The following is a 23,036-nucleotide window of genomic DNA, read 5'->3' as shown; positions in this document are numbered from 1 at the left end:
AGCCTTGCTCTGTTAGATGCCAGTGCCAAAGCCCCATCTCTCCTGCCCCTTTGCCCCCTGCAGTCAGATTTTACCCCACATTAACCCCACTCTGGGCTCCAAGCTGAAACCCAGGATGATCACACTTCCATTCAGCCTCTGCTCCTTGTATTCCAGAAGATTTTTGGCCTCTTCCAGGGGCAGGAGGAAGCACTGAGAAAATGAGCAGCTCCCTGCTTGTAACTGGGAAGAGGCCAAAAGCAGCCAAGAAGAGCAAGGACAGGACTGTCCCACTGAGCCCCGCGCCCCACAGCAAGCCAGGCACCAGCAGTTCAAAGCAGAGCAGCTGCTAAAACCCAGTCTAGCAGGTCTGCTGGCTTCCCCAGGAAGACTTAGATCATGAGACAGCTCTCAAAATGAAAAGCCCGTTTCCCAACCCAGAGGCCACCCCTTCAGAGGGAGCAGGAACACCAAATTTAGTCTTTATTGAGCTGCTGAACACAGGCAGAGATTTTAAATGCAATTAGGGAAACGCTGAGTTGCACTTGGGAGTTTTCCCAAGCTTCATATGAAACAGCACTGGGGTTTGTAACTGCAACCATTAAAGTTTAACAGGATAAGGAGTGGAAAACTGGAGGATGTCAAATTGCTGTATCCAGATCTTTGGTTGTTCTCACCTACATGAGCCCCACTTGGCTCACACAAAGCAGTGCAGCAGACAGATCCAATATTAGCCATTTCAGACAAGTCTGTTGGCTGGAAATGTCAGCTAAGGTACATGGCAAATGATGTTCTAGCTACAGAGGAAGACCGGAGACTGCCCTCTGGGCAGGAGAGCCAAAGACAGCCTCAGAAGCGCTGTTCTGGCTGAGCTCACCCAGCTTCGTGGTGGCAGCCAAAGTGCCCGGGCATGTGGATTAAAGCACAGAGCTGGAAGGGCAGTGCCTTGACCAGCAATTCACTACCCATATGCCTCCACTTTGGGAGCTTGGTGCGCCTTGAGCCTTGGTAAGAGGGGAGAGGCAGTGTCCAGAAGATCTCTCACAGCTGGATTCCAGATGTATTTTAAACTGCATCATTTTAATCAGCACAAACACTTCAAGCTAGACCTGTCAGTGAGAGAAGCTCAGAAGCCAGGCTCCTGTTTTAAGACCTGCAGGCACCCTCACACCAGCACCATGCTGGAAGAGGCAACAGTTGCTGCTGAGCTGTCCCCCAGTGCCAGCACACCAAACTGCACCATGGCAAGGGACGAGGGCAGCTGGCCTTACCCTGCCAAGCCCTTCCAGCAACTGAAACCCAGCCCTCTGGTTTCCTCATGCTCCCCCAGTTACCCACCACTGGGGCAGAGCCTGGGCAGCTTCTGCTGTGTTTCCTCAGGTCACATCAGCTGGGGACAAGGGACATGCCAGGAGCAGAGAAGGTAGCAGTGCTCGACACCTGCTGGAACTGTGGACTCTGCAGTTATTCTGGATAAAGCTTTCCATATTACAGCTCAGGCTCCTGCACAGGCGCAGAGATCAGAGACAGGGACTAAACACCCATTGTCATAACCTTCTGCAGCCAGGCTTCAGCACAAGGTGTGAAGCAAGCAAGCAGCCACTGTGCCAGACCATGGCAGCTAGAGCTTTATCACAGTCGCAGCCTGCCTAACTTATCCCAAAAGGACTGGGGATCAGGTCAGGGCTGCTGCATCAAGTCTCAGACTAGCAGAGAGCAATGGGTGATGGGCAGCCTACAGGAACGATCTCCACGTGGCTTGCCTTAGCTGGGAGTACAGATCTAGGCTCTGCATGCAAAGCACCACAGGATCCAAGTACTCATGGGTGCTTTCGTTAGCCTAAAAACCTCCCAGGAAGCTAAAAATACAGATGCTGCATTCACTCGAGTGGCCTAAATAAGTGAAGTCATGGAAGAACCATTCCTGCAGCAACAGTCTCAAACATGAACATGGGTGCAGGGCTTGTCAAAGCCCAGCGGTTATTCCAGACAAGAACAAGCTAGATATTCAGGATAACGAAAGAAGCTCAAGTGATTTGTCCTGCAAGCAGAAATTCCCACAAAACTGTGACTCCAAGCTCAGCCCCTCTGTATTTATGTTAAGGCTAGATGCTCGCCCTGTGCCACCCAACTTCAAGACCCAGCTCTGTCTCAGCTATTTAATAACCACCTCGCTGCCCCTGAGAAGCTTCTCGGCTTTCTATTCACCTCCACACATACCAGCGCAGAACCCGACCCTGCTGCCCAAGGCCTCTGGTGTGGAGCGAAGCACACTTTGGAGTTACAAGCTCAGTTTTGGCAGACATTTTGCAATGATCTGCACAAGAAGGAATTGCTGGACTGGCCAATATCCTCAATATTAACCAGCATTTTAAACCACAAAGAATTCAGTACCACAGATACTGATCAGTTTTACGAGGAAGATCTGGCAATTGCAGAGGCAGCTGCTGTAAGAGGCCTGGGAACAGGCGAAGTGAGCCAGCATCAGAGATCTAGGGCATACCCGAGATGGAAGAGTCAGGAATTTTATGCAAACATCTGATACCGCCCACAGAGAATTACTTCAGGAAAACCATGCAAGGATTTCACACTGCATCACCTGCAGCAGCCTGGCAGCCATTGCACAGATGTGAGATGTTTCCTGCGACACAGGCCAGCAGGAAAATCCTCTCTACAGGCAAATAACAACAGGGCAGCCAAGAAATCTGCCTTCATCCTCCCTCCATCCCTTCTCTTTCCAGGAAGGGGCATGCCAAGAACAGGCATGCCAAGAACATCCATCCTCGCCTGAGGCTCCCAAGCATGAGACCAGCTGCTCTTCCAGCCCCAGGCAGGTTCCCACAGCCCAGCTGACTGCAGCAGCAAGTGCTGAGGAAGCCGCGTGGCCTCATGGCACAGCCGGAGGCAACATCCTCCAAGTCGATCCATCCTTCCTCACAATATCAGAGAGAAATGTGTGTTTTGCCCCAAACCTGTCTGAGACACAGCTCTCACAACCACAGCCAAAAGCTGGCTGGACATGCTCCATCCCACCACTGCTGTATTCCGGTTGGGATAACCCCACTGGCATGAGCCACCAGAGGCAAAAGCTAAGGAAGACAAGTTCCTGGCAGGATTTCCAGGGTTCCACTTTAACAAGTACATGCTTTGTCTAAAGCTGCAGTCAGCCCCAAAGCAAGGCTGGGATTTTCTCCCTAGTCCTGACCAAACCTGCCCTAAGACACCTTCAGAGAGGCGTTAAACAAACTCAGTTGCCCCATTTCAGCCCATAATGCCACTGGCAGAGGACCAGGACCTGCCTTCTGGAATGATCCACAGCATATAAAAGACACAAAGAGTTTTCCCCTGCAGCTGGGAACTGCTGTGGCACAGGAGATTAATAAGCCCACCTCTGCAGCCAAATTAACTGCGTTGATAGTAGTCCAAACTCAAAAGAGCCGCAGGCATCTGCTTCAAGGGTTAACTAACTACCACTATGAGGGAAAAGTACACTGAGAAGTACTGTAAGCCCGTGGCTTGGCCCAGGAGATGCTATCCCTGTGCAACACAGAGTTCCTCAGCTGCAGCCCCACTCCTGCGGGGCTCCTGCATGTTTCCTTGGCCATTGGGATCACCAACAATGCAGCAAAGAAGCAGATCAGGGGGATTGGAGCGGCCAGGTCTGGGTCACCAGTACAGGAGAGACTGGAACATGTGAGAGCTGGCCCAGAAGGGCCATGAGTATCCATCACACAATGAGAGGCTGGGAGAGGTGGATCATCCAGCCTGGAGAAGAGGAGGGTCGGGGAGGATCAGATCAGTGTGTACAAGGATCTGGTGCAGGAGGAAAGAGGAATACAAAGTCTTCCCAGTGACAGAAACTGAAGGAACAGGAACACCCTGCAAATCTGTCATAGAAGAAAAAAACTCAACAGCTTTCTTCACTGTGAGGGTGAAACACAGAGCAGGTTGCCCAGATAGACTGCTAATTTCCATCCTTGGAGCTACGCAGTACTCCGAGGGCAGTCTGCTCCCAGCAGAAGACTGAACTGGGCCATCTTCACCCCGACACCTCAGCCACCCCGAGGATCCACAGGTACAAGAGTTAGCTGCCTCTTCTCACACTAACACAGTCCCAGGTTACCACCAGCCAGCACAACAACGCCTTCTTCTTCTCCTACCACCCCGCCACACAGTAAACAGCTCTCTGGAAAGCACCATTTTGCAAGGCCAAAATCTCCCAGGTTTTTCCAAAATAGCAGAGAAACATTTTTCAGCAGACAAGAAATGATTCCGCTCCTACAACATATCACATCTTGTCTACGTATTTGAGTTGCGCACACTTCTAGCCCTGCAGTCACTCCCTACCACGAAGGGGCATTTGCCTACATCTATAAAGTTACTCTACAATTATCCACGGCCCCAGGAACAAGCACCTGGAGTTGTTTCTTCTTGAAAGGAGGAAGACAACATATCCTGATGAGTAACTTCTCTTTCCACCTGTGCTGCTGATCCTGCTGCACCACACGTGGTTCACCAGACATCACAAAGGGACAGTCAGTGGTTTTACTTCCCAGATCTGGCTCTGTGGGAAGCCTGTACAGTAACTTCAGAAAAAAACCAACCATTCAATATTTCTCATTCTGTGTGTATTCTGTTCGTTTCAAACCAGTTTCAGCAGGAGACTCTGCTGCCACCTTCCGAGATCACCGTTACTGCAAGTACCCCCAAAACCGACTAAAAATAGCTTGTTTCCCCCCAGGTTAGTCATCAAGCAAGGGAAAGGGTTGTTTCTTTTGCAAAGAGCCAACCACCCCCAGCTCAGGAGCACCACTCTTAGCAAGTGTCCCACCTCAGTCCCCAGCTCCAGCTTCAACCTCCTCCACACAACATAAAAATACGTTTAAAACTGAGAAAGTAGAGCAGCCTGTTATGCAGTCAACACAGACAGAGCTTGCTGACCTTTGAGGCGCTTACAGTGCTGCAGTCCTGACTGTAGCTGACTGAATATATGCATATAAACACATAAACCAGATGCATGTGTGTATAGCATGCCCAGTTTAGTGCCACTGTCAGCAGACAACAGGCCAGCACTACTACAGAATTCATTTTAAGGTGCTTCATTGATTATTTGCCTCATTTATTGACTGGGGAGAAAAGCAGAAGGGTAAATCAGCCCCTGACCGGTATCAAGGCACCAGCAGAGTGGTGGGAGCCAACCCATACCGTGGTTGAAGACAGGGCATGCCTGGAAGGCAGCTGACCCACAAGCGCTCCCCCAAGCCCACCACGAGAATTTTAGCAGGAAGCAAGGCCCCGGCCCCCACAGCAGTCACAAACACAGGAGGTGCTCAGCTCAGACAGGGCCACACCTGGAACCACCACAGGGAGGGAACAAGGATCAAGAAGCCAAGAGAGGGTCCAGCTACCCCTGCGAGGGTTCCAGGACAAGGAAAGCCACGAGTCCAGCGCCAAAGGGAGCCCAAACAGCCTCAGCCCAGGGGATGATGCAGCACCCCAGGCCCGGAGGTGAGGGAGGACCCCCTCTGCCAGGGGCACGGCAGGACCCGCCAGCTACCCTCCACCTCCAGAGCAGCGAGGAGCCCGGTGACGGCCCATACTCACCTTCTGCCTTTCTTGCCCTCCTCCTCCATGTCTCCGGCGGCGGCGGCCCCGGCCCCCCCGGGGCATCCCCGCAGCTGCCGTGCTCGCCCGGCCTGTGTGCGCGGCGGGGCCCATAGCTCGACCTCACTGGCCGGCAGCAGCCATAGACCAACCCAGCTCCCACTCCCGGTCGCGACCCGCCCGCAGCCGCCTCAGCACCACCAACAACTTTTCAATCCTGCCGCCATCTTGGGCGGCGGCTTCCCGGCGTGCACCGCGCTCCGCCCGCCGCCAGGAGGACTGACGTCAGTCCTCCCCGGCCGCGCGGGGATGGCGGGGCGCTCCGCGCATGCGCCGACCCCGCCGCAGCCTCGGGTTGGCCCCGCCCACTGCCGTTAGCCCCGCCCATTCAGCAGCAGGTTGCGCCCCTTCGTAGGTCACCGCACCACCAGCCCCGCCCATCCAGGAACGCCTGGAGCGGCGGGCGCTGCGGCCCCGCCCAGCGCTCTAGCCACGCTCCGTCCCAGTCAGGCTCCGCCCCCCGCGGCGCTGCGCATGCGCTGAATCCCTGCCCCGCTGCTGGGGGTGCTGGCGTGCGGCGTGGCGTCACGCGCCGGCGTAGCTCCGCCTCAGGCATGGCGACGATTGTGGCAGCTGTGGTGCGTGGCGCGGCCCAAGCGCCATCCGCCGCCATCCGGGGCGGGCTGCTCCCAGGGACGGGGGGCGAACTGAGGTCTCTCTGCGACGGTGCGGCGGGAGGCGCTGCAACTTGCCCCAGCGGGCTCCGCCGCCGTGAGGTGCTGTGGGCGTGGTGCATGCTGGGAAGAGTAGTTCTCCGTGGGCCGCATGTGGCCGCCCGCAGCCTTAACCGGGGTGGGGCAGGGGGGTTCTCACGGCGGGGAGCCGGGATCCGGGGCCGGGCGGACTCCCGGGGGAAGGGGGCTTATGGAGTTGGGGGGGAAATCTCAGGGCCGGGGGAGTTCCCTGAGGTTGGGGGAGGCCCTGGGGCTGGGGCTCACTGGGGGAGCGGGGCTCATGGGGCCGGGGTAGATCATGGAGGGCAGTAGGGCTCCCTGGGCTGGGGGGGGGGGCTCCCAGGGGGGAGCGAGTCTCATGGGGCTGGGGGGATGTCCTAGAGCCGGGAGGGGCTCACTGGGGAAGCGAGGGGTCCTGGCACCGCGGGAGGCTCACTGGTGGAGCAGGAGGTGTTGGGGCCGGGCTCACTGGGGAGCGGGCTCAGAGGGGTGTGGGGGTGGTTGGGGCCAGGGGGGGCTCACTGGGACAGCGGAGCTCAGGGAGCGGGGTGTTCATACTGGGGAACGTGGGACTCCCAGGGTTAGGGGGGGTTGGAGGGAAGTTCTACGGGCCTGGGGGGCGCGTGTCCCTCCCACCCCCCTTAGCAAGCCTTCCAGCGTGGGGGGGCCTGGCGTGGCCCCCGCCGTTCCTGCAGCGCTTGCCAGAGCAGCCCGGGACGGTCTTGCGGCCCCTCCCTGCCCTACCCGGGGAGCGGTTTAAGACATCCCGGACACCCCCCCCGGGCCGTGGGGCAGCAAGGGGGGCTGCAGGGCCAGCTGCCACCACCCTGTGCGCGCTCATCCTGTTCTTCCCCATGCCCGGCTCCTGCTCTGATGCTCCAGAGGACACTCTTGGTACTCCGGAGGATGGATGTAGGAAGCTGCCAGGAATGAGAAGGTGGGTTCAACGGGCTTGTCACTGTAGTTAGCCTGTTTTCTGTGCAATTAGCAGCTGCTCTGCGGCCATTTTCCCCTTGTTCACAAGGGGTTCAGTGCTGACATCTCATGGGACAGCTGCGGGTGTGGGGCACAGAGCCACTCCGCAGCCTTATCCCACGGGCTTTATTCAGCAACTGCCACCGTCCTGGGGAATGGTTCCCTGCTCTTTCCCCTGTCACTGCAATTAGCCTAATTCTGCATAATTAGCCCTGCCAAACCTCCTCAGCGACCCAGCAGCCCCCACCATGGGGCTGTGCCCCTGTGGCTTGCGGTGCCTGTCTGGGCCACTGCATGCCATGAGGACTGCGCTCCCCAGCTGTTCCTGGGGCCCCCCTCGCTCTGCTTGTGCCATCGGGCTCAGCACCACAATGCCAGCAAGGCCTAGCCTGCCGTGCCACCCAGCTGGGGCATGGGGAGCCCCGCTGCTGGCCGCGCCATATGGTGGAATACCAGTGGGTTTCTTTGGTGTCGGGTACCCACAGTGCGTCCTTGCCGCAAGCCTCCCAGCGTGGGGGGGGCCTGGTGTGGCCCCCACCTTTCCTGTAGCGCTTGCCAGAGCACCCAGGGATGGTTCGTGGCCTCGCCCCGCTGTGCCGGGGGGGGGTTGTATACATCCCGGACACCCCCAGGCCCGAGGGAGGGTGCGGGGACCCCTGGGTGGTGCCCAGCCTGCTCCACCAAGCGCAGCAGTGCAGGCTGCTGCCAGCGCTCATCCTGCGCTTCCCCCATCCAGGTTCCTGCTCCAATGCTCTGGAGGGATGTAGGAAGCCACTGGGAGTGAGGAGGTGGGTTCAATGGGCCAGTCACCATAATTGGCCTAATTCTGTGTAATTAGCAGCTGTCAAGGCTGTGTCCCCTCATTAATGAGGGGCTCAGTGCCAAAATCCTGCAGGAGAGCTGCAGTGTGGGGCACAGAGCTGCCTGGCAGGATTTATTCAGCAACCACTGCCTGACCTTGGGAGGGGTCCCCTGCCCTCTCCCTGGTTCACCATAATTCAGCCTAATTCTGCATAATTATCAGCTGCTGAGGCATTGTCCCCTTGTTAACTGGGGGCTCAGTGCCAAAATCCCACAAGCAGGGTCAGTGCTTGCCAGGGCAGCCTGGGGGCGGTTTGAGGCCTCTCCCTGCCCTCAGCACCCCCCACGTGCTCCTGGCAGCATAATAATCCTGCCAAATTAAACATACAGGCAGACAAGCAGCACCTGGCTGTGCCGGTGGAGGGAGGAGCTTCCACCGGAGCACGGGCAGAAGGCAGCACAGTGCGTCCCCCACAGGACTTCCACCGGGGCTTCATGCCTGGGACCACGATGCCGCAGCTGCAGGGGGGAACGACACCAGCGTGGGGCCACGCGTGACAGCGCTTCCGGCAGTGCAGCAAGAGCTCTGCCGAGTCCCGCTCATGGTATGAGGAGTGGCACAGATTCAGCCTGCTAAGAGCCACTGGTGTCGGTGGATTCAGTATTAACCCTTGACTTCCCCCCTTGTGCCTCTAAACCTTTTTTTTTTTCTTGATTTTAGGTGAAAATCTGGTAGATCGCCCCATTTTCGGGAAACCACTGGGAAAACCAGGTGGCAGCCTTCCGGCAAAGCCTGCCGTGCTCCTCACTGGCTCGGTACGATTGTTTTTTTGGCTACTGGGCTTTACTGGGAGTAAACTGTTAAAAACCTGGGAATATTGGCGAGTGCCAGTTTGCCATAATAACTGTGAGTGGAGCTGTGGAGTTGATAGCCTGGTGATGCCGCGGTGCGGGGCTGTTCTGTGCCTCAGTAGTGCCGTAATCCCCGTTGTCTTAACACTTCCCCTCCCTTCTTTTCTAGCTGGATACCAGCATGGAGCCCATCTCTGATGATCTTCACCTTGCCTTGTCCTTCCCAGAGCTCCCAGTTACACCAGAGTTTTAACTGGGGGGACTGGGATGAGAGCGGGTGATGCCAGCATCTTAATAAATAATAGATTTCTCAGTGGGATTTTGGCGCGCTGTGGTAACGGGCAAGGGTGTGGGTGGCCCCAGCGATGATCACCGCCAGAACGGCACCGGAGGGAAGTTACCACCCCATAACCGCAGTTGGGGGGTGGGGACGGGACAGGACAGGCGTGATGGCTTGAGGTGACCTAGCCCCACAGCATCCACCCCACACATCCCTCACCCCACCCTTCCCATGCACCCCACTGCGGGGTCCCCACCCTTTGCCATGGGGTGCGTGCTGCCAAAATCCGCCTTGGGGGTGGGGGGCTGAGTCCCCACCCTACAAATGTGGGTGTCCCTAGCCCCATGGCTGCCCCACTGAAACCCCATGGGAGGTGGTGACACTGCGCCCCCGCCGCCTGCGCCGCTGTCTCGGCGGTTGTTGGCGCAGGAAGCCGGTGCAGCGTAGGGGAAGTGGGTGCCTGGCGGGTGCGGCATGGCGGAGCTGGAGGGTCCCGAATTTGGCAAAGCTGACTTCGTCCTCCTGGACGAGGTGACGATGGAGCAGTTCCTGCAGAACCTGCGCCTGCGGTACGGGGGGCGCACGAGGGGGGGGCTGCACGGGGGGGCACCCCAAGGCGCTGCCGGGGCTGGTGGTTCCCACCGGTGGGTGCTATGCTGCGAGACCCCCAGCATCACCCACGCAGTATCACCCATGCAGTGGCTGGAACGTGGGCGCTGCCGGGGGTACACCGGGCACCCCGAGTCCTGCATGGTAGCACCAGACTCCAGCTGCGCAGGAAACATCTGGGCGGTGCCGCATGTCCATGGGGGGGAACTGAGGCACATCGTGTCCCCCCTGGAGCAGGTTGGGGGGCAGGGTGTGGAGGGCTCACAGGGTGTGCAACCACGTGCTTCCTGTGCTCTCCCCGCTGCCCCACAGCACCGCTCAGTCCCACAGCAGTGGTGGCTGTGCCCCATGGCGTGGTGCTGCGGCACCGTGTGTGTAGGTGTGCATCCTGCCCTACAGCACCCTGCAGGATGTCATCTTTCTGCACAGCACCAAGGCGGTGTCCCGCTCCATAGCTCAGCACCTTGCAGGGTGCCGCCCTGCCCCCCAGCACTCAGCAGGGCGCCATCCTGCCCCCCATCACCACACCCCGCAGAGTGCCACCCCACAGTACTATACCCTGCAGGGTGCCATCCTGACCCACAGCACCCCATAGGCTACCACCCCATGGCACAGCACCCCACAGCACTGTACCCTGCAGGGTGTTATCCTGCTCCCCAGCACCACTCCCTACAGGGTCCTCTCCCAGCCCCACAGCACAGCACCCCGCAGGGTACCATCCTGCCCCACAGCACTACATCCTGCAGAGTGCCACCCCACTGAACTGTACCTTGCAGGGTGCCACAGCACCCCATGGCACAGCTCTGCAGGGTGCCGTCCTGCCCCACAGCCTACCCCACGGCCACCCCTGTGCAGGTTCTTGCAGGGCCGCATCTACACGTACATTGGGGAGGTGGTGGTGGCGGTGAACCCGTACCGGGCGCTGGCGCTGTACGGCCCGCCGGCAGTGGAGCACTACCGTGGCCGTGAGCTCTACGAGCGCCCACCCCACCTCTTTGCCCTGGCTGATGCCGCCTATAAGGCCATGAAGCGCCGTGCCAAGGACACCTGCATCGTCATCTCAGGTAGGGGCTGGTGACGCTGGGGGGCATGTGGGTGGAGGGCACCCATGGGTGGGTGCCCTCACCCAGCCCCTGCCGTCCCTGCCAGGCGAGAGCGGGGCGGGCAAGACGGAGGCCAGCAAGTACATCATGCAGTACATCGCCGCCATCACCAACCCCTCCCAGCGCGCCGAGGTGGAAAGGTGGGTCTGGCCCCATGGTGCCAGCAGGAGGCTGGGTGCCAGCTGGGGGGGTCCCTGGTGGCCCTGGCTGTGCGGCGAGAGCCGGGGTATCCAGGGGTCCCGGGGGGGGGGGGCGGGCAGATTCTGTGTGCATCAGTGAAGCTGCAACACTGCGATGCTGCGGTGTTCTGTGCCATGCTGTACTGTGCATGTGGTGCCACGCCGTGCCGTGCTGTGCCATGCAATGCTACACCATGCTGTGCCTTTCATGCTGTGCTGTGCCATGGCTGCCACAGCATGCAATGCCATGGCACACCATGCCGTGCTGTGCCATGCAATGCTACACCATGCTGTGCCTTTCATGCTGTGCTGTGCCATGGCTGCCACAGCATGCAATGCCATGGCACACCATGCCGTGCTGTGCCATGCAATGCTACACCATGCTGTGCCTTTCATGCTGTGCTGTGCCATGGCTGCCACAGCATGCAATGCCATGGCACACCATGCCGTGCTGTGCCATGCCAGAGTGCTATACTGTAGCACGCCGTGCCGTGCCGTGCCGCCCCAGCAGAGTGAAGAATGTGCTGCTGAAGTCCAACTGTGTCCTGGAGGCCTTTGGCAATGCCAAGACCAACCGCAATGACAACTCCAGCCGCTTCGGCAAGTACATGGACATCAACTTCGACTTCAAGGGTGACCGACTGGCGGCGCACATCCACAACTACCTGCTCGAGAAGGTGTGGGGCCGGTGCGGGCGGGTGGACGCTGGGCTCACCAGCACTGCCTGGCACCCACCTGGCTCCTCTTCCAGTCCCGAGTCCTCCAGCAACAGCCAGGAGAGAGGAACTTCCATGCCTTCTACCAGGTGTGCCGGGAATGGGGCAGGTTGGGGTGGGATGGAACGGGGACGGGGACGGAACGGGGATGGGGATGGGGACGGAACGGGGATGGGGATGGAACGGGGATGGAACGGGATGGGCATAGAATGGGATGGGATGGGATTGGGATGGGGATGGGGAGAGACAGGACTGGCTGCAGCAGGGTAGGGGGGACACACAGTGGCACCAGCCAGTCCAGGTGACACCGGGCCGGGGGTCCCGGCCCCCACCATGTGCTGACCCCCCACCCCGCAGCTTCTGCTGGGCGCACCAGCGGCACTGCTGGCCTCGCTGCACCTCTGCCGGGACCCTGGCACCTACGCTACACCCAGGAGGGCACCCCGGGCAGCTGTGAGTGTGGCGGGGGGCAGGCTGGTGGGGGGCTCGGGGGTCCCGGCCCCTCACACACCCCTGGCCCCTCATGCTGCCCCAGGCCTGCGGAGACGACGCGGCTGGTTACCGAGCGGTTGGAGGAGGCGATGTCCATCATCGGCTTCTCCCAGGAGGAGATGGGCTCTGTGCGCCGGATCCTGGCTGCCATCCTGCATCTGGTGAGACCCTCACACCAGTACGGCCCCCTGCGCATGAGTATGGTCCCCCATGCACCAATACAGGGCCCCACCATGCACCAGTACAGCCCCCCTGCGCACCAGTATGGCCCCTCGAACACTGGTACAGCTCCTGACCACCACCACTGGTATGGCTCCCCTGCACACCAGTACAGCCCCCACAAACCAGTGCAGCCCTGTGCAGTGCAGCACAGCTCAATGCAAACCAGCACAGCCCAGCATAAACCAGCATAGCCAGCACAGCCTGGGGCAAACCAGTATGGCTCAGGACAGCCCAGCATGGCCCAGCTCAGCCCAATGCAACCCAGTACAGCCCAGCGTGGCCCAGCCCAGCCCAATACAAACTAGTACAGTGCAGCGTGGCCCAGCCCAGCCCAATACAAGCCAGTACAGCCCAGCACAGCCCATGGTGCGGGAGGGGCTGATGCTGGACTTGCGGGTGTCCCCCCTACATTCACCCACCAACGTGGTGGGTCTGCTCCAGGGCAACATCGGGTTCATGGCAGAGGGCGAGGGTGGCCAGCAGTGGAGGACACGGCGCAGCTCCCAGTGCTGGCCGAGCTGGTGGCCACAGCACCTGAGAACCTGCACCGGGCACTGCTGACCCGCACGGTGGCAGCCGGCGGCGGGGAGCTGATTGAGAAGGGCCACAGCCCCAAGGAGGCTGCCTATGCCCGGGATGCCTGTGCCAAGGTAGGGAGGGGGACATGGGGTGACAGGTCTCCCCCCAGCACCCATGGGTGCCCACCACCCTGTCCCTGTGTCCAGGCCATCTATGAGCGGCTCTTCTGCTGGATCGTGGGGCGCATCAACGCTGGCATCGCCACCCGCGGCTACGATGCCCGCCTGTACGGCAAGAGCACTGTCATTGGCGTCCTCGACATCTATGGCTTTGAGATCTTCGACACCAACAGGTGACCTGGCCCAGGGGTGGCAGGAGGGACACTGGAACACGTGGAGGGACAGGACCTGGAAGGAACAGGGTGGGGAGATTGAAGATGGGAAGGGCTCGTGGAGGGGACAGGGGACACCTGGGAGGGACACAGGAGGTGAGAGGACTCAGGAGGGACACATGGATAGGACAGGACCTGGGAGGGACACAGGGAGGGAATGGCATCCAGGAGGGACACATGGAGGGGACAGGGCTTAGGAGGGACACATGAAGGTGGCAGGACCCTGGGAGGACTCAAGGAGGGCGACAGAGCTTGGGAGAGACATGTGGGGGTGGGGATGCCCAGGGGACATGCAGAAGGGGACAGGACCTCAGGGAATACATGGCGGTGACAGAACCAGGACCAGGAGGGACCCATGGAGGGACGGGACCCAGGGGGGGCGGCAGCAGGGCCACGCATCTTGGGGAGCACCCAAGGGATGTGGCAAGGGGGGCAGCTGGCGGGGCTGTCCTGACCCCCTGCCCACAGCTTCGAGCAGTTCTGCATCAACTACTGCAACGAGAAGCTGCAGCAGCTCTTCATCGAGCTGATCCTGCGGCAGGAGCAGGCCGAGTACCAGCGGGAGGGCATCACCTGGCAGAGCGTGAGGGGACGGGGGGGACAGGGGGGGCATCGCCTGGCAGAGTGTGAGGGGACGGGGGGGGACAGGGGGGGCATCGCCTGGCAGAGTGTGAGAGGATGGGGGACGGGGAAGACGCAAAGGAATGTGGATGTCATGGGGGAGACATGGCGGGGACATGGGGACAACGCTTGGCAGATATGAAGAGCTTGGGAGCAACAGTGGGAAGTGGCGGGGCACGGATGCATCACCTGGCAGAGCTTGGGGGACATGGTGGGGACATGGGGGACATTGCCTGGCAGAGCTTGGGAGACAGGGGGACATGGGTGGCATTGCCTGGCAGAGCATGAAGGACACAGAGGGACTTGGCGGGGACATCACCTGGCAGAGGGCGAGCAGCTTGGGGGGACCTGGGGGGCATTGCCTGGCACAGCGTGGTGGGGACATGGGGAGCACAGTGGGGACGTGTATGTCATCACCTAGCATGGCGAGATTTGGGGTGTATGGGGGCAAATCAAGGTGCCTGGGGGTGGCAATTTGGGGTGCCCACCCCCCCGCCCTCCCTAGATCGAGTACTTCAGCAACGAGCCCATTGTGGAGCTGGTGGAGCAGCCCCACCGTGGCATCCTGGCGCTGCTGGACGAGGCCTGCCTGGCCGCGGGGACCGTCACTGACTCCCTCTTCCTCGCTTCCATGGACACCCGCCTCGGCTGCCACCCCCACTACACCAGCCGCAAGGTGCTTCTGGGGGGGATCAGGGGCAGCAGGGTTCTGTGGCAGGGGCTGACACCCCCCTGCTCCCCAGCTCTGCCCCACAGACAAGACCATGGAGTTCAACCGGGATTTCCGCATCAAGCACTACGCAGGAGATGTCACGTGAGGGGACATGGGGGGCTGTGGGTGTCAGTGGGTGGCCCTGGGGCTGTGGGGCACCATGAGGGACCTTGGGTGGACATGGGGGCCACTTGGGACCATGGGGCTGTAGAGCACTTGGGGGTCTAGAGTTGACCATGGGGCTGTGGAGTTCCATGGGGGGCCATGTGGGAGCACAGAGGGGGGGTCTTGAGGGGCTGTGGGAGGTGGTTTGGGGTCATGGGGGACCATGGGCGACTGGTGGGGGCTCGGCTCGGGCTGTGGGAGTGTGGGTGGCCATCGGGGACTGTGGACATCATGGGTGGCCTTGGGGTCACGTGGAGCCTGGGGAGGGCATGAGGGTCATGGGGTGTGGCCACTAGGGACCATAGGGCTGTAGGACTTTTGAGGGTCTAGGTTTGACCATGGGGCCATGGAGAGCCACAGGGGGCCACGTGGGAGCACGGGGTGGGGTCTTGAGGAACCGTAGGGGTGGTTTGGGGCCATGGGGGACCATCAGTCTGTGGGGAGCCACAGGGGACTGGCGGGGGCTCAGCTGGGGCCGTGGGAGCATGGGTGGCTGGTGGGAACTGTGGACATCATGAGTGGCCCTGGGGTTGTGGAGGACTGTGGGTGGCCTTGGAGCCACGAGAGACCTTGGGAGGGCCATGGGGACACCCAGGACTGTGGAGGGCCACAGGGATGTGGGGGGCCCTTGGTTGATCTTGGGGCTCTGAGGACCCATGGGGGATTGTGTGGAGCCATCCAGGACTGGTGGGGGGACCATTTTGGGGACTGCTGAGGTCCATGGGGTCTGGGAGGTCCCCAAAGGCCATGTGCAGCAGGATGGGCTGTGGAGGAGTGCCATGCCATACCCTGGGGACAGTGGCGACAGGCTTGGGGGACTCTGCCCATGAGCACTGAACCCCACAGCCCCCTGGCCTCCATGGGTGCCCCCAGGGCCACATGTCACCCCATCACAGGGGTACCCCCAGCAGCCCCTGGCTCACCATGGGGTGGAAGGGCAGCCCGGACACCAGGATCCCACAGGGTGCAGCTCCCCCCCACCCCCCAACACCCCAGGGAGGCCAGAGGAGCCCCCCAATGTGCTGTCCCCCTCCTCAGGTACTCAGTGGAGGGTTTCCTGGACAAGAACAAGGACACGCTCTTCCAGGACTTCAAGCGGCTCCTCTACAACAGGTTGGGGACACAGGGGACATAGCTGGGGGGTTGGTAGCACAGCTGTGGGGGGGGAGCGGTATTGCCAGCACACGTCAACACTGTCCCCAGCGCGGACCCCGTGCTGCGTGCCATGTGGCCGATGGGGAGCAGAGCATCACCGAGGTCACCAAGCGCCCGCTGACCACCGGCACGCTCCTTCAAGAACTCCATCGTGGCCCTGGTGGAGAACTCGCCTCAAGGTAGGGGACTGGCGACAGCCAGGCATGTCCCCTGTGCCAGCCTGGCGTGTCCCTGCACTAACCTAGCATGTCCCCAGCCCATCTTGGTGTGTGCCCATGGCAGCTGGGCATGGCCTCAAGCCACATAGGCATGTCCCTGTGCCAGCCTGGCACATCCCCAAGCTAGCCGAGATGTATTTGAGCCAGCGGGGCATGTCCCCAGCCAGCCCAGATGTCCTTGAGCCAGCGGGGCATGTCCCCAAGCCGCTTGAGCCCTCCTGTCCCTGTGCCACCCATGCCCGATGCAATGCCCCGAGCCCCCCAGCCCCGGACACACCATGGGCTCAGTGCCACCCACAGGTGCCACCATGGTGCCATCCCCTCTGTGTCCCCGCAGGAGCCCTACTACGTGCGCTGCATCAAACCCAACGACCAGAAGTCACCGACGCTCTTCGATGAGGAGCGCTGCCGGCACCAGGTCTCCTACCTGGGGCTGCTGGAGAACGTCCGGGTGCGCCGCGCCGGCTTCGCCTACCGCCAGCCCTACCACCGCTTCCTCCTGCGGTATGGCCTGCGCCCCCCAGGACACCCAGCCTCCCTGGGACCCCCAGCCCCCCGCACCCCCTGACCCTGCTCTGCCCCCTAGGTACAAGATGACCTGTGAGTACACGTGGCCCAACCACCTGATGGCCAGCGGACCGGGAGGCCACGCAAGCCCTCATGGAGCAGCATGGCTTCCAGGATGACGTGGCCTTATGGCCACACCAAGGTCTTCATCCGCACACCCCGCACCCTCTTCTGCCTGGAGCAGGAGCGAACACAGCTCATCCCCATCATCGTCCTGCTGCTGCAGAAGGTGGACATGGGCAACATGAGCTGGCTCGGTCTCCACTCCACCGGGGGTGACACAGGGTTGGGGGACGCCCAGGGTGCGGCTGGGTGCTGGCGGTGCGGCAGAGCGAGCAGACAGCCCGGGCTCTGCCTACATGGGGAGCTGCTGGCACCACAGGCTTGGAGTGGGGCAGGTGGCTGCTCCGGGCAGGGTGTAGGGCACAGGATTGTGCAGAGTGTGGGCTTGGCATGGGCAAAGCATGGTGTGGGGCAGGGCGTGGGGTGTGACATGGGGCATAGTACGGGGTGTGGGACATGGCACCTGGCATGGGGCAGGGCACTGGGTGTGCTGGGGGACATGGCGTGGGGCAGGGGTGTAGAGCATGGTGTGGGGCATGCTGTAGGGCACAGTATGGAGCACAGTGTGGGGCAGGGCATGGGGCGTGCTATGGGGCAAGGCACCAGGCAGGGGCATGGAGCATGGTGTGGGGCATGGCATGGGACGTGACGTGGGGGGTGGCATGGGGCACAGCACGGAGCATGGCATGAGGCAGAGAACCAGGCCCTGCATGGGGCTCAGCTTGGCACAAGGCCGGCTATGGGGCTGGCTGTGGGGCAGCCCGTGGGGCCGGCCAGCACAGGGCACAACCCAGGACATTTCTTCGGAGCAGGGTGTGGGCCCACTGGGGTGGTTTGGAGGGGGGAGGGGAGCAGCATTTTTGGGGGCCCTCCTTGTGCCAGGTGCCCCCCGGGTGCCACAGCCGTGCTGCTGATGGACCCAGGGGCAGCACGGCGATGAACGGGGCACCACAGGCCTGGCGTGGTGCCCTGGCACGCCGGCGCTGCCGTCACCTGCGTGCCGCCTCACCATCATGGCCTGCTACAAGCGGCACAAGGTGAGGCGTACCTGCGGGAGCTGCTGCGGCGCTTCCAGGCTGTCCGCACCCTCCCCGATTTCGGCAAGAGTGTGGCTTGGCCGGAGCCACCAGCCGTGCTGCTGCACTTCCAGGATGCCAGCCAGCGCCTCTTCCGCAGGTACCATCCCAAATTCTGCTCCGCTCCCGAGCTGGGGTCGGGATGTGGGATGAGGACGGGGATGTGGAACGGGCCACTGGGACGGAGACATGAGATGGGGACATAGGCTAGCGACGTGGGATGGGGACAGGGATGTGAGACAGGGATATGAGATGGGGACATGGGATAGAGCTGCAGGAGGGGAATGTGGACAGGAACATGGGATGGGGGATGTGGGACAGTGGACATGGGATGGCGACAGGGACCTTGGGACAGGGATGTGGAACAGAACCACAGGAAGGGGAGTGGGATGGGGACAGGGACACAGATGTGGACGCGAGATGGGGACGTGGGATAGAGACCTGGGATGGGGATGGGTACATGAGACTGGAATGTGGGACAGGAACGTGGGGATGGGGACATGGAACGGGAACATGGGATGGGGACATGGATGGGTATGTGAACATGGGATGGGGATGTGGATGCAGGCAGGGATGAGGTACATGGGATGGAAATGTGACAGGAGATGTGGATGCAGAACAGGGAAGTGGGATGGGGACATGTGACAGGGAGATGGAACATGGACATGGGATGGGAAAGTGGGGTGGGGACAGGGGCATGGGATGGGACACAAGATGGGATGTGGGATAGGAACATGGGATGGATAATGCGGGGAGGGGGGACATGGACAGGGATGGGATGTATGGATGGGAAAGTGGACATGGGACAGGGACGTTGGACTGGAATGTGGGGTGGGGATGTGGGATAGGGACATGACATGGAAAGAGGATGCGGGCCGGGGGCATGTGAGCCAGGGGTGCAGGATGTGGACGTGGGATAGTGACATGACCGTGCCATGTCCCCCCGCCGCAGGTGGCGAGCACGGCAGATCATCAAGAACATCCCACCCTCTGAGATGGGGCAGATTCGGGCCAAGGTGGCCGCCATGGAGGTGCTGGAGGGGCTGCGGAAGGACTGGGGCTGCCAGCGCAGCTGGGTGCAGGATTACCTCTCCTCGGTAAGGGCTGGTGGTGGGTTTGGGGGTGCCCCATGGTGCGCCCCAAGGTGCCATCCCTGCCCCAGGGTGCCCACCCCCCACCCATGCTGTGGCTCCCCACAGCCCAGTGAGAACCCCGGGCTGGCGCTGCCCTTCGCCCGCCGCCTCCAGACCCTCAAGGACAAGGTGCATTTTGGCTCTGTCCTCTTCTCCTGCCACGTCCGCAAGGTGAGTCAGGGGGATCCTGCCCGGCTGCCACGGTGGTGTCACCCCCCTGGCATGTCCCCTCACCTGTCCCTGTCCCTGCAGATCAACCGCTTCGGTAAGAGCCGGGACCGGGCCATCCTCGTGACGGACCAGCACCTCTACAAGCTGGATCCCCGGCAGCAGTACCGGGTGATGCGGGCGCTGCCCCTCAGCACCGTGAGTGTCCCCAACCCCACTGGTGACCCCAGGCCATGGGGAGACAAGGCCACCATCTCCTACACCCTTGCCCTGGTGAGCCTGGGATCAGGGGGACCCAGGTGTCCCAGCTGTCCCACTCCCACCCAGAAGCTGGAGATCCCTCTGTGGTCCCTGTGGCCAAGCACCAGGGCCATCCACATCGGCATGGTGAAGTCCCCTGGAACAGAGGTGGGATGCTGTCCCCACTACACTGTCCCCAGCTCTCTGGCCATGCTGTGCTGTCCCCACAACACTGGCTGTGCCACACTGTCCCCACCATGCTGTCCCCACCATGCTGACCATGCCATGCTGTCCCCATGACACTGGCTGTGCCACGCTGTCCCTGCTATACTGTCCCCACCATGCTGGACACAGTGCCTTGGCCATGCCATGCTGACCACGCCGTGTCCCCAAGCCCCCGAGGCAGCCATGGCTGTGGCAGTGATACCCAGACATCCCCACAGGTGACAGGGCTGAGCGTGACGAGCTGCCAGGCGCAACTGGTGGTTCTTCCACACCCAGAGCCAGGAGGACCTGGCCGTGTGCCTGCACAAGATGCAGCCGGAGAGGGACAACGGGTGGGCGAGCTGGTGGGCGTCCTCCTGGACCACTGCCGAGCGTGAGTTGGAGGGCTTGGGGTTGGGCGGGGCTCATTGGGTGCTGAGACACCCCCCCCCCCCCCCCGCTGATGCTGGGATGTTGTAGGACCAAGCGGGAGCTGCAGGTTCGGGTCTCTGACTGCATCCAGCTGAGCCTACGTGGGCGCCGGCGGCTGCTGACAGTGGAGACGCGGTCGGATGCAGCCAACCCCGATTTTGGCAAAAGCCGTGATGGCTTCGTGCTTTACTGGCCCGGGAGATGAGGGGGGTGGGCAGTTGCTCCGTCGCCGCCCGGGCTGCATCCTGTCTGCCCACACCCTGCCCCCCTGGCCTCTGCTTTGGACCCTATGGCCCCACTGCAGCCCTGTGACCCCCAACCACGTGTCCCCCCACCCCACGGCCCCCGTGGGACAATGCCAAAGCCTCTGCGTGCACTGGGAATAAAGAGCTGGATGGGACCCCCACGGCCCCACCCCCCACAAGCATGGCTGGGACCCTCAGGACCCCCAGCAGCCCCAGCATGGGGCTGGGGTCCCCCAGAAACTCTGCCCAAAGTTTGGGGTCCTGCTAGCCTGGGCATGAGTGGGGAGCACAGGTCAGCTGCAATGGGGTTGGGGTGGGGTGGGAAGGAGTGGGGGGCATGGATGGAGGTGGGATGGGACTGATGGGATAGGGTGGGATTGATGGGTTGGGATCAGTTGGAATGGGATGAGATGGGATGGGATCTATGGGGTGGGGTAGGATGGGATTTATGGGATGTGTGAGTGGGACAGGATCTCTGGGATGGGGTGAGTTGGGACCTGCATGATGGGATGGGATCTGTGAGATAAGGGTAGGATTGATGGGTTGGGATCAGTTGGGATGGGATATATGGATGGGATGGAATCTGAGGTGGGCTGGGATCTGTGGTATGGGATGGAATCTGTGAGATATGGTGGCATGGGATTTAGGGGGTGGGAAGGGATGGGATCAGATCAGGTGGGATGAATAGATGGAATGAAATCTCTGGAATGGGGTGAGCTGGGACTTATCAGGTGGCGTGAGAGGGGTGGGATGGGATCTATGAGATGGGGTGGGATGGGGTGAGGTGGTTGGATGGGCTGGGATCTATGGGATGAGGTGGATGGATGGGGTGGGATGGGATCAACTGAGATGGGATGAATGGATAGGATCTAGGGGATGGGGGTGAGGTGGATGGGATCAGATGGGATGGGATGAATGGATGGGGCAGGGTGGGCTAGGACCTGTGAGGTGGGATGTGGTAAGATGGATGGATGGGATGGGGCAAGAAGGGCATGGGGTGGGATAGTAAGGGCAGGGCAGAGCTCTCCCCCACAGTGCCGGGGGGAAGCTGGGACCTTTCAGCACCCCCCCGAGCTCAGGGTGCCCAGGAAAGGGGCCAACCTGCACCCCCAGCTCTCTGCCAGGGGCTGACAGAGCCCGTGGCCGCCCCCCCCAGCAGACCCCCACATGTCCCCTATGCCAGGCACCCCTGCCCACATGTCCCTGTGGTGCTACCCCACAGCTGGGGGCCCTGGTGCCCTTTGGAACCCTTGTGCAGAGGACCCTGGCTCCAGGGGTCCCTGTCCTCATGTCCCCAGGTCCTGATGTCCCTGACATCTGGTGTCTTCATGCCCCCACACCCCAGGTCCCAATGTCCTCGTGTCTTGGCTCCCAATATCCCTGAAATCCAGTGTCCCAATGGCCTGGGTCCTGATGTCCCCAATACCTGGTGTCCCATTGTCCCCTTTGTCCCAGGTCCCAATAGCCCTGACACTATGTGTCCTGACATCCCTGGGCCCTGGGTCCCCTTGTTTCAGACACCTGGTGTCCTAAAGTCCTCATGTCCCTGTGTCCCAGATCCTGATATCCCTGACACCCTGTTAAGGGAAAGTTGAAAAGAACTTGGAAGAGAGAGTTCAAGCCTTGTGATCGAGGCCGCAGCCCGTGGGCGGTGTGAGGCCAGTAGCGGCTGCCCGGCACGTCAGGCCCAGGGCTTCTTGGGGTCTGGTTGCTTGGGAATGCAGCCCAAAGCAGGTGGTAAACTCCATCTAAGGCTAAATACGGGCATGAGACCAATAGCCAACAAGTACCGTAAGGGAAAGTTGAAAAGAATTTTGAAGAGAGAGAACACACGCCCTGGATGAGGAGAGACTAGGAGAAGGCAGCAGAGGGATTGACATGAAGAGTATGTTGGTATGAGATGGTAAAAGACCTTGTTGGAGCCAGCTAGCTTGGCGAGTGCTGCAACACCCTGTGTCCTGACATCCTTGTGTCCTGGATCCCAATGTCCTCATGTTATTGTCTCCCTGACACCCCATGTCCCTGTGGCCCTAATATCCCTGACACTCAGTGTCCTGATGTCTCTGTGTCCTGGTGCCCCCACGCCCTTGGTCCTGATATCACTGTGTCCCAACATCCCTGTATCCCAGATCCCAATGTCCCAACGTCCCTCTGTCCTGAATCCCTGCGTCCCCAAGACCCAGTGTCCCAATGCCCTTATGGCCTTGATGTCTGTGACACCCATTGTCAGCATGTCCTGGCTTTCTGATGTCCCCAGGCCCCAATGTCCCTGATACCCAGTGTCCCTGTGCCCTCGTCCTGTGTCCCAATGTCCCCGACCATGCACTGGGGAGCAATGAATCAGAAGAGGGATGGGAAAGCTGCGGGTGGGATTCCTCACGGGTGGGAGAAGGTGGCTCCAGTCCCACTGGTATCTGGGGAGCCTTTGGCACATGGGAAGCTGCTAATGAGCCGAAGAGCTTGTCCTGTGCCAGAACTCATCAAGCAATTAAAATAACGGGGTATTGCAGGAAAAAAAAGCCACCATCATTGTGCTAATAACTGCATTGTCAGAACAGACCCGGCACTGTTCTCCTGTGGG

General features: G+C 60.9%; 2 protein-coding genes and 1 non-coding gene across 3 annotated transcripts in view; 2 read left to right on the top strand and 1 right to left on the bottom strand.

Moving 5' to 3' along the window:
- CCM2 (CCM2 scaffold protein) overlaps positions 1-5,843 on the bottom strand; it is a 38,840-nt gene extending 32,997 nt beyond the window's left edge. The window contains exon 1 of the mRNA XM_037385458.1: positions 5,584-5,843. Coding sequence (XP_037241355.1) covers positions 5,584-5,697 — 114 coding nt within the window. The 5' untranslated portion in view covers positions 5,698-5,843. The remainder of the gene's footprint in view (positions 1-5,583) is intronic.
- Positions 5,844-6,829: 986 nt separating this feature from the next.
- MYO1G (myosin IG) lies at positions 6,830-20,746 on the top strand. The gene is given in 36 exon segments (XM_037384327.1): positions 6,830-7,254; positions 8,029-8,080; positions 8,484-8,698; positions 8,815-8,909; positions 9,115-9,794; positions 10,690-10,898; positions 10,984-11,077; positions 11,628-11,793; positions 11,868-11,921; positions 12,190-12,285; positions 12,368-12,403; positions 12,405-12,485; positions 12,988-13,023; positions 13,026-13,196; positions 13,272-13,417; positions 13,925-14,039; positions 14,583-14,753; positions 14,821-14,891; positions 15,993-16,067; positions 16,158-16,186; positions 16,189-16,244; positions 16,246-16,279; positions 16,654-16,831; positions 16,914-16,962; positions 16,964-17,020; positions 17,022-17,123; positions 17,912-17,960; positions 17,963-17,995; positions 17,998-18,133; positions 18,986-19,130; positions 19,233-19,337; positions 19,419-19,532; positions 20,018-20,062; positions 20,064-20,124; positions 20,127-20,172; positions 20,259-20,746. Coding segments are annotated over 32 exon segments (3,012 nt in total). The 5' UTR covers positions 6,830-7,254; positions 8,029-8,080; positions 8,484-8,698; positions 8,815-8,909; positions 9,115-9,699; the 3' UTR covers positions 20,416-20,746.
- LOC119147924 lies at positions 6,960-7,093 on the top strand. Its single transcript, XR_005104236.1, has one exon. It is a non-coding gene; the product is annotated as a small nucleolar RNA SNORA9 (small nucleolar RNA).
- Positions 20,747-23,036: the final 2,290 nt, after the last annotated feature.

Source organism: Falco rusticolus, chromosome 4 (genome assembly GCF_015220075.1).
Source record: "Falco rusticolus isolate bFalRus1 chromosome 4, bFalRus1.pri, whole genome shotgun sequence".
NCBI classification, from domain to species: Eukaryota; Metazoa; Chordata; class Aves; order Falconiformes; family Falconidae; genus Falco; species Falco rusticolus.
This window is presented reverse-complemented; position numbering and strand designations above follow the sequence as displayed.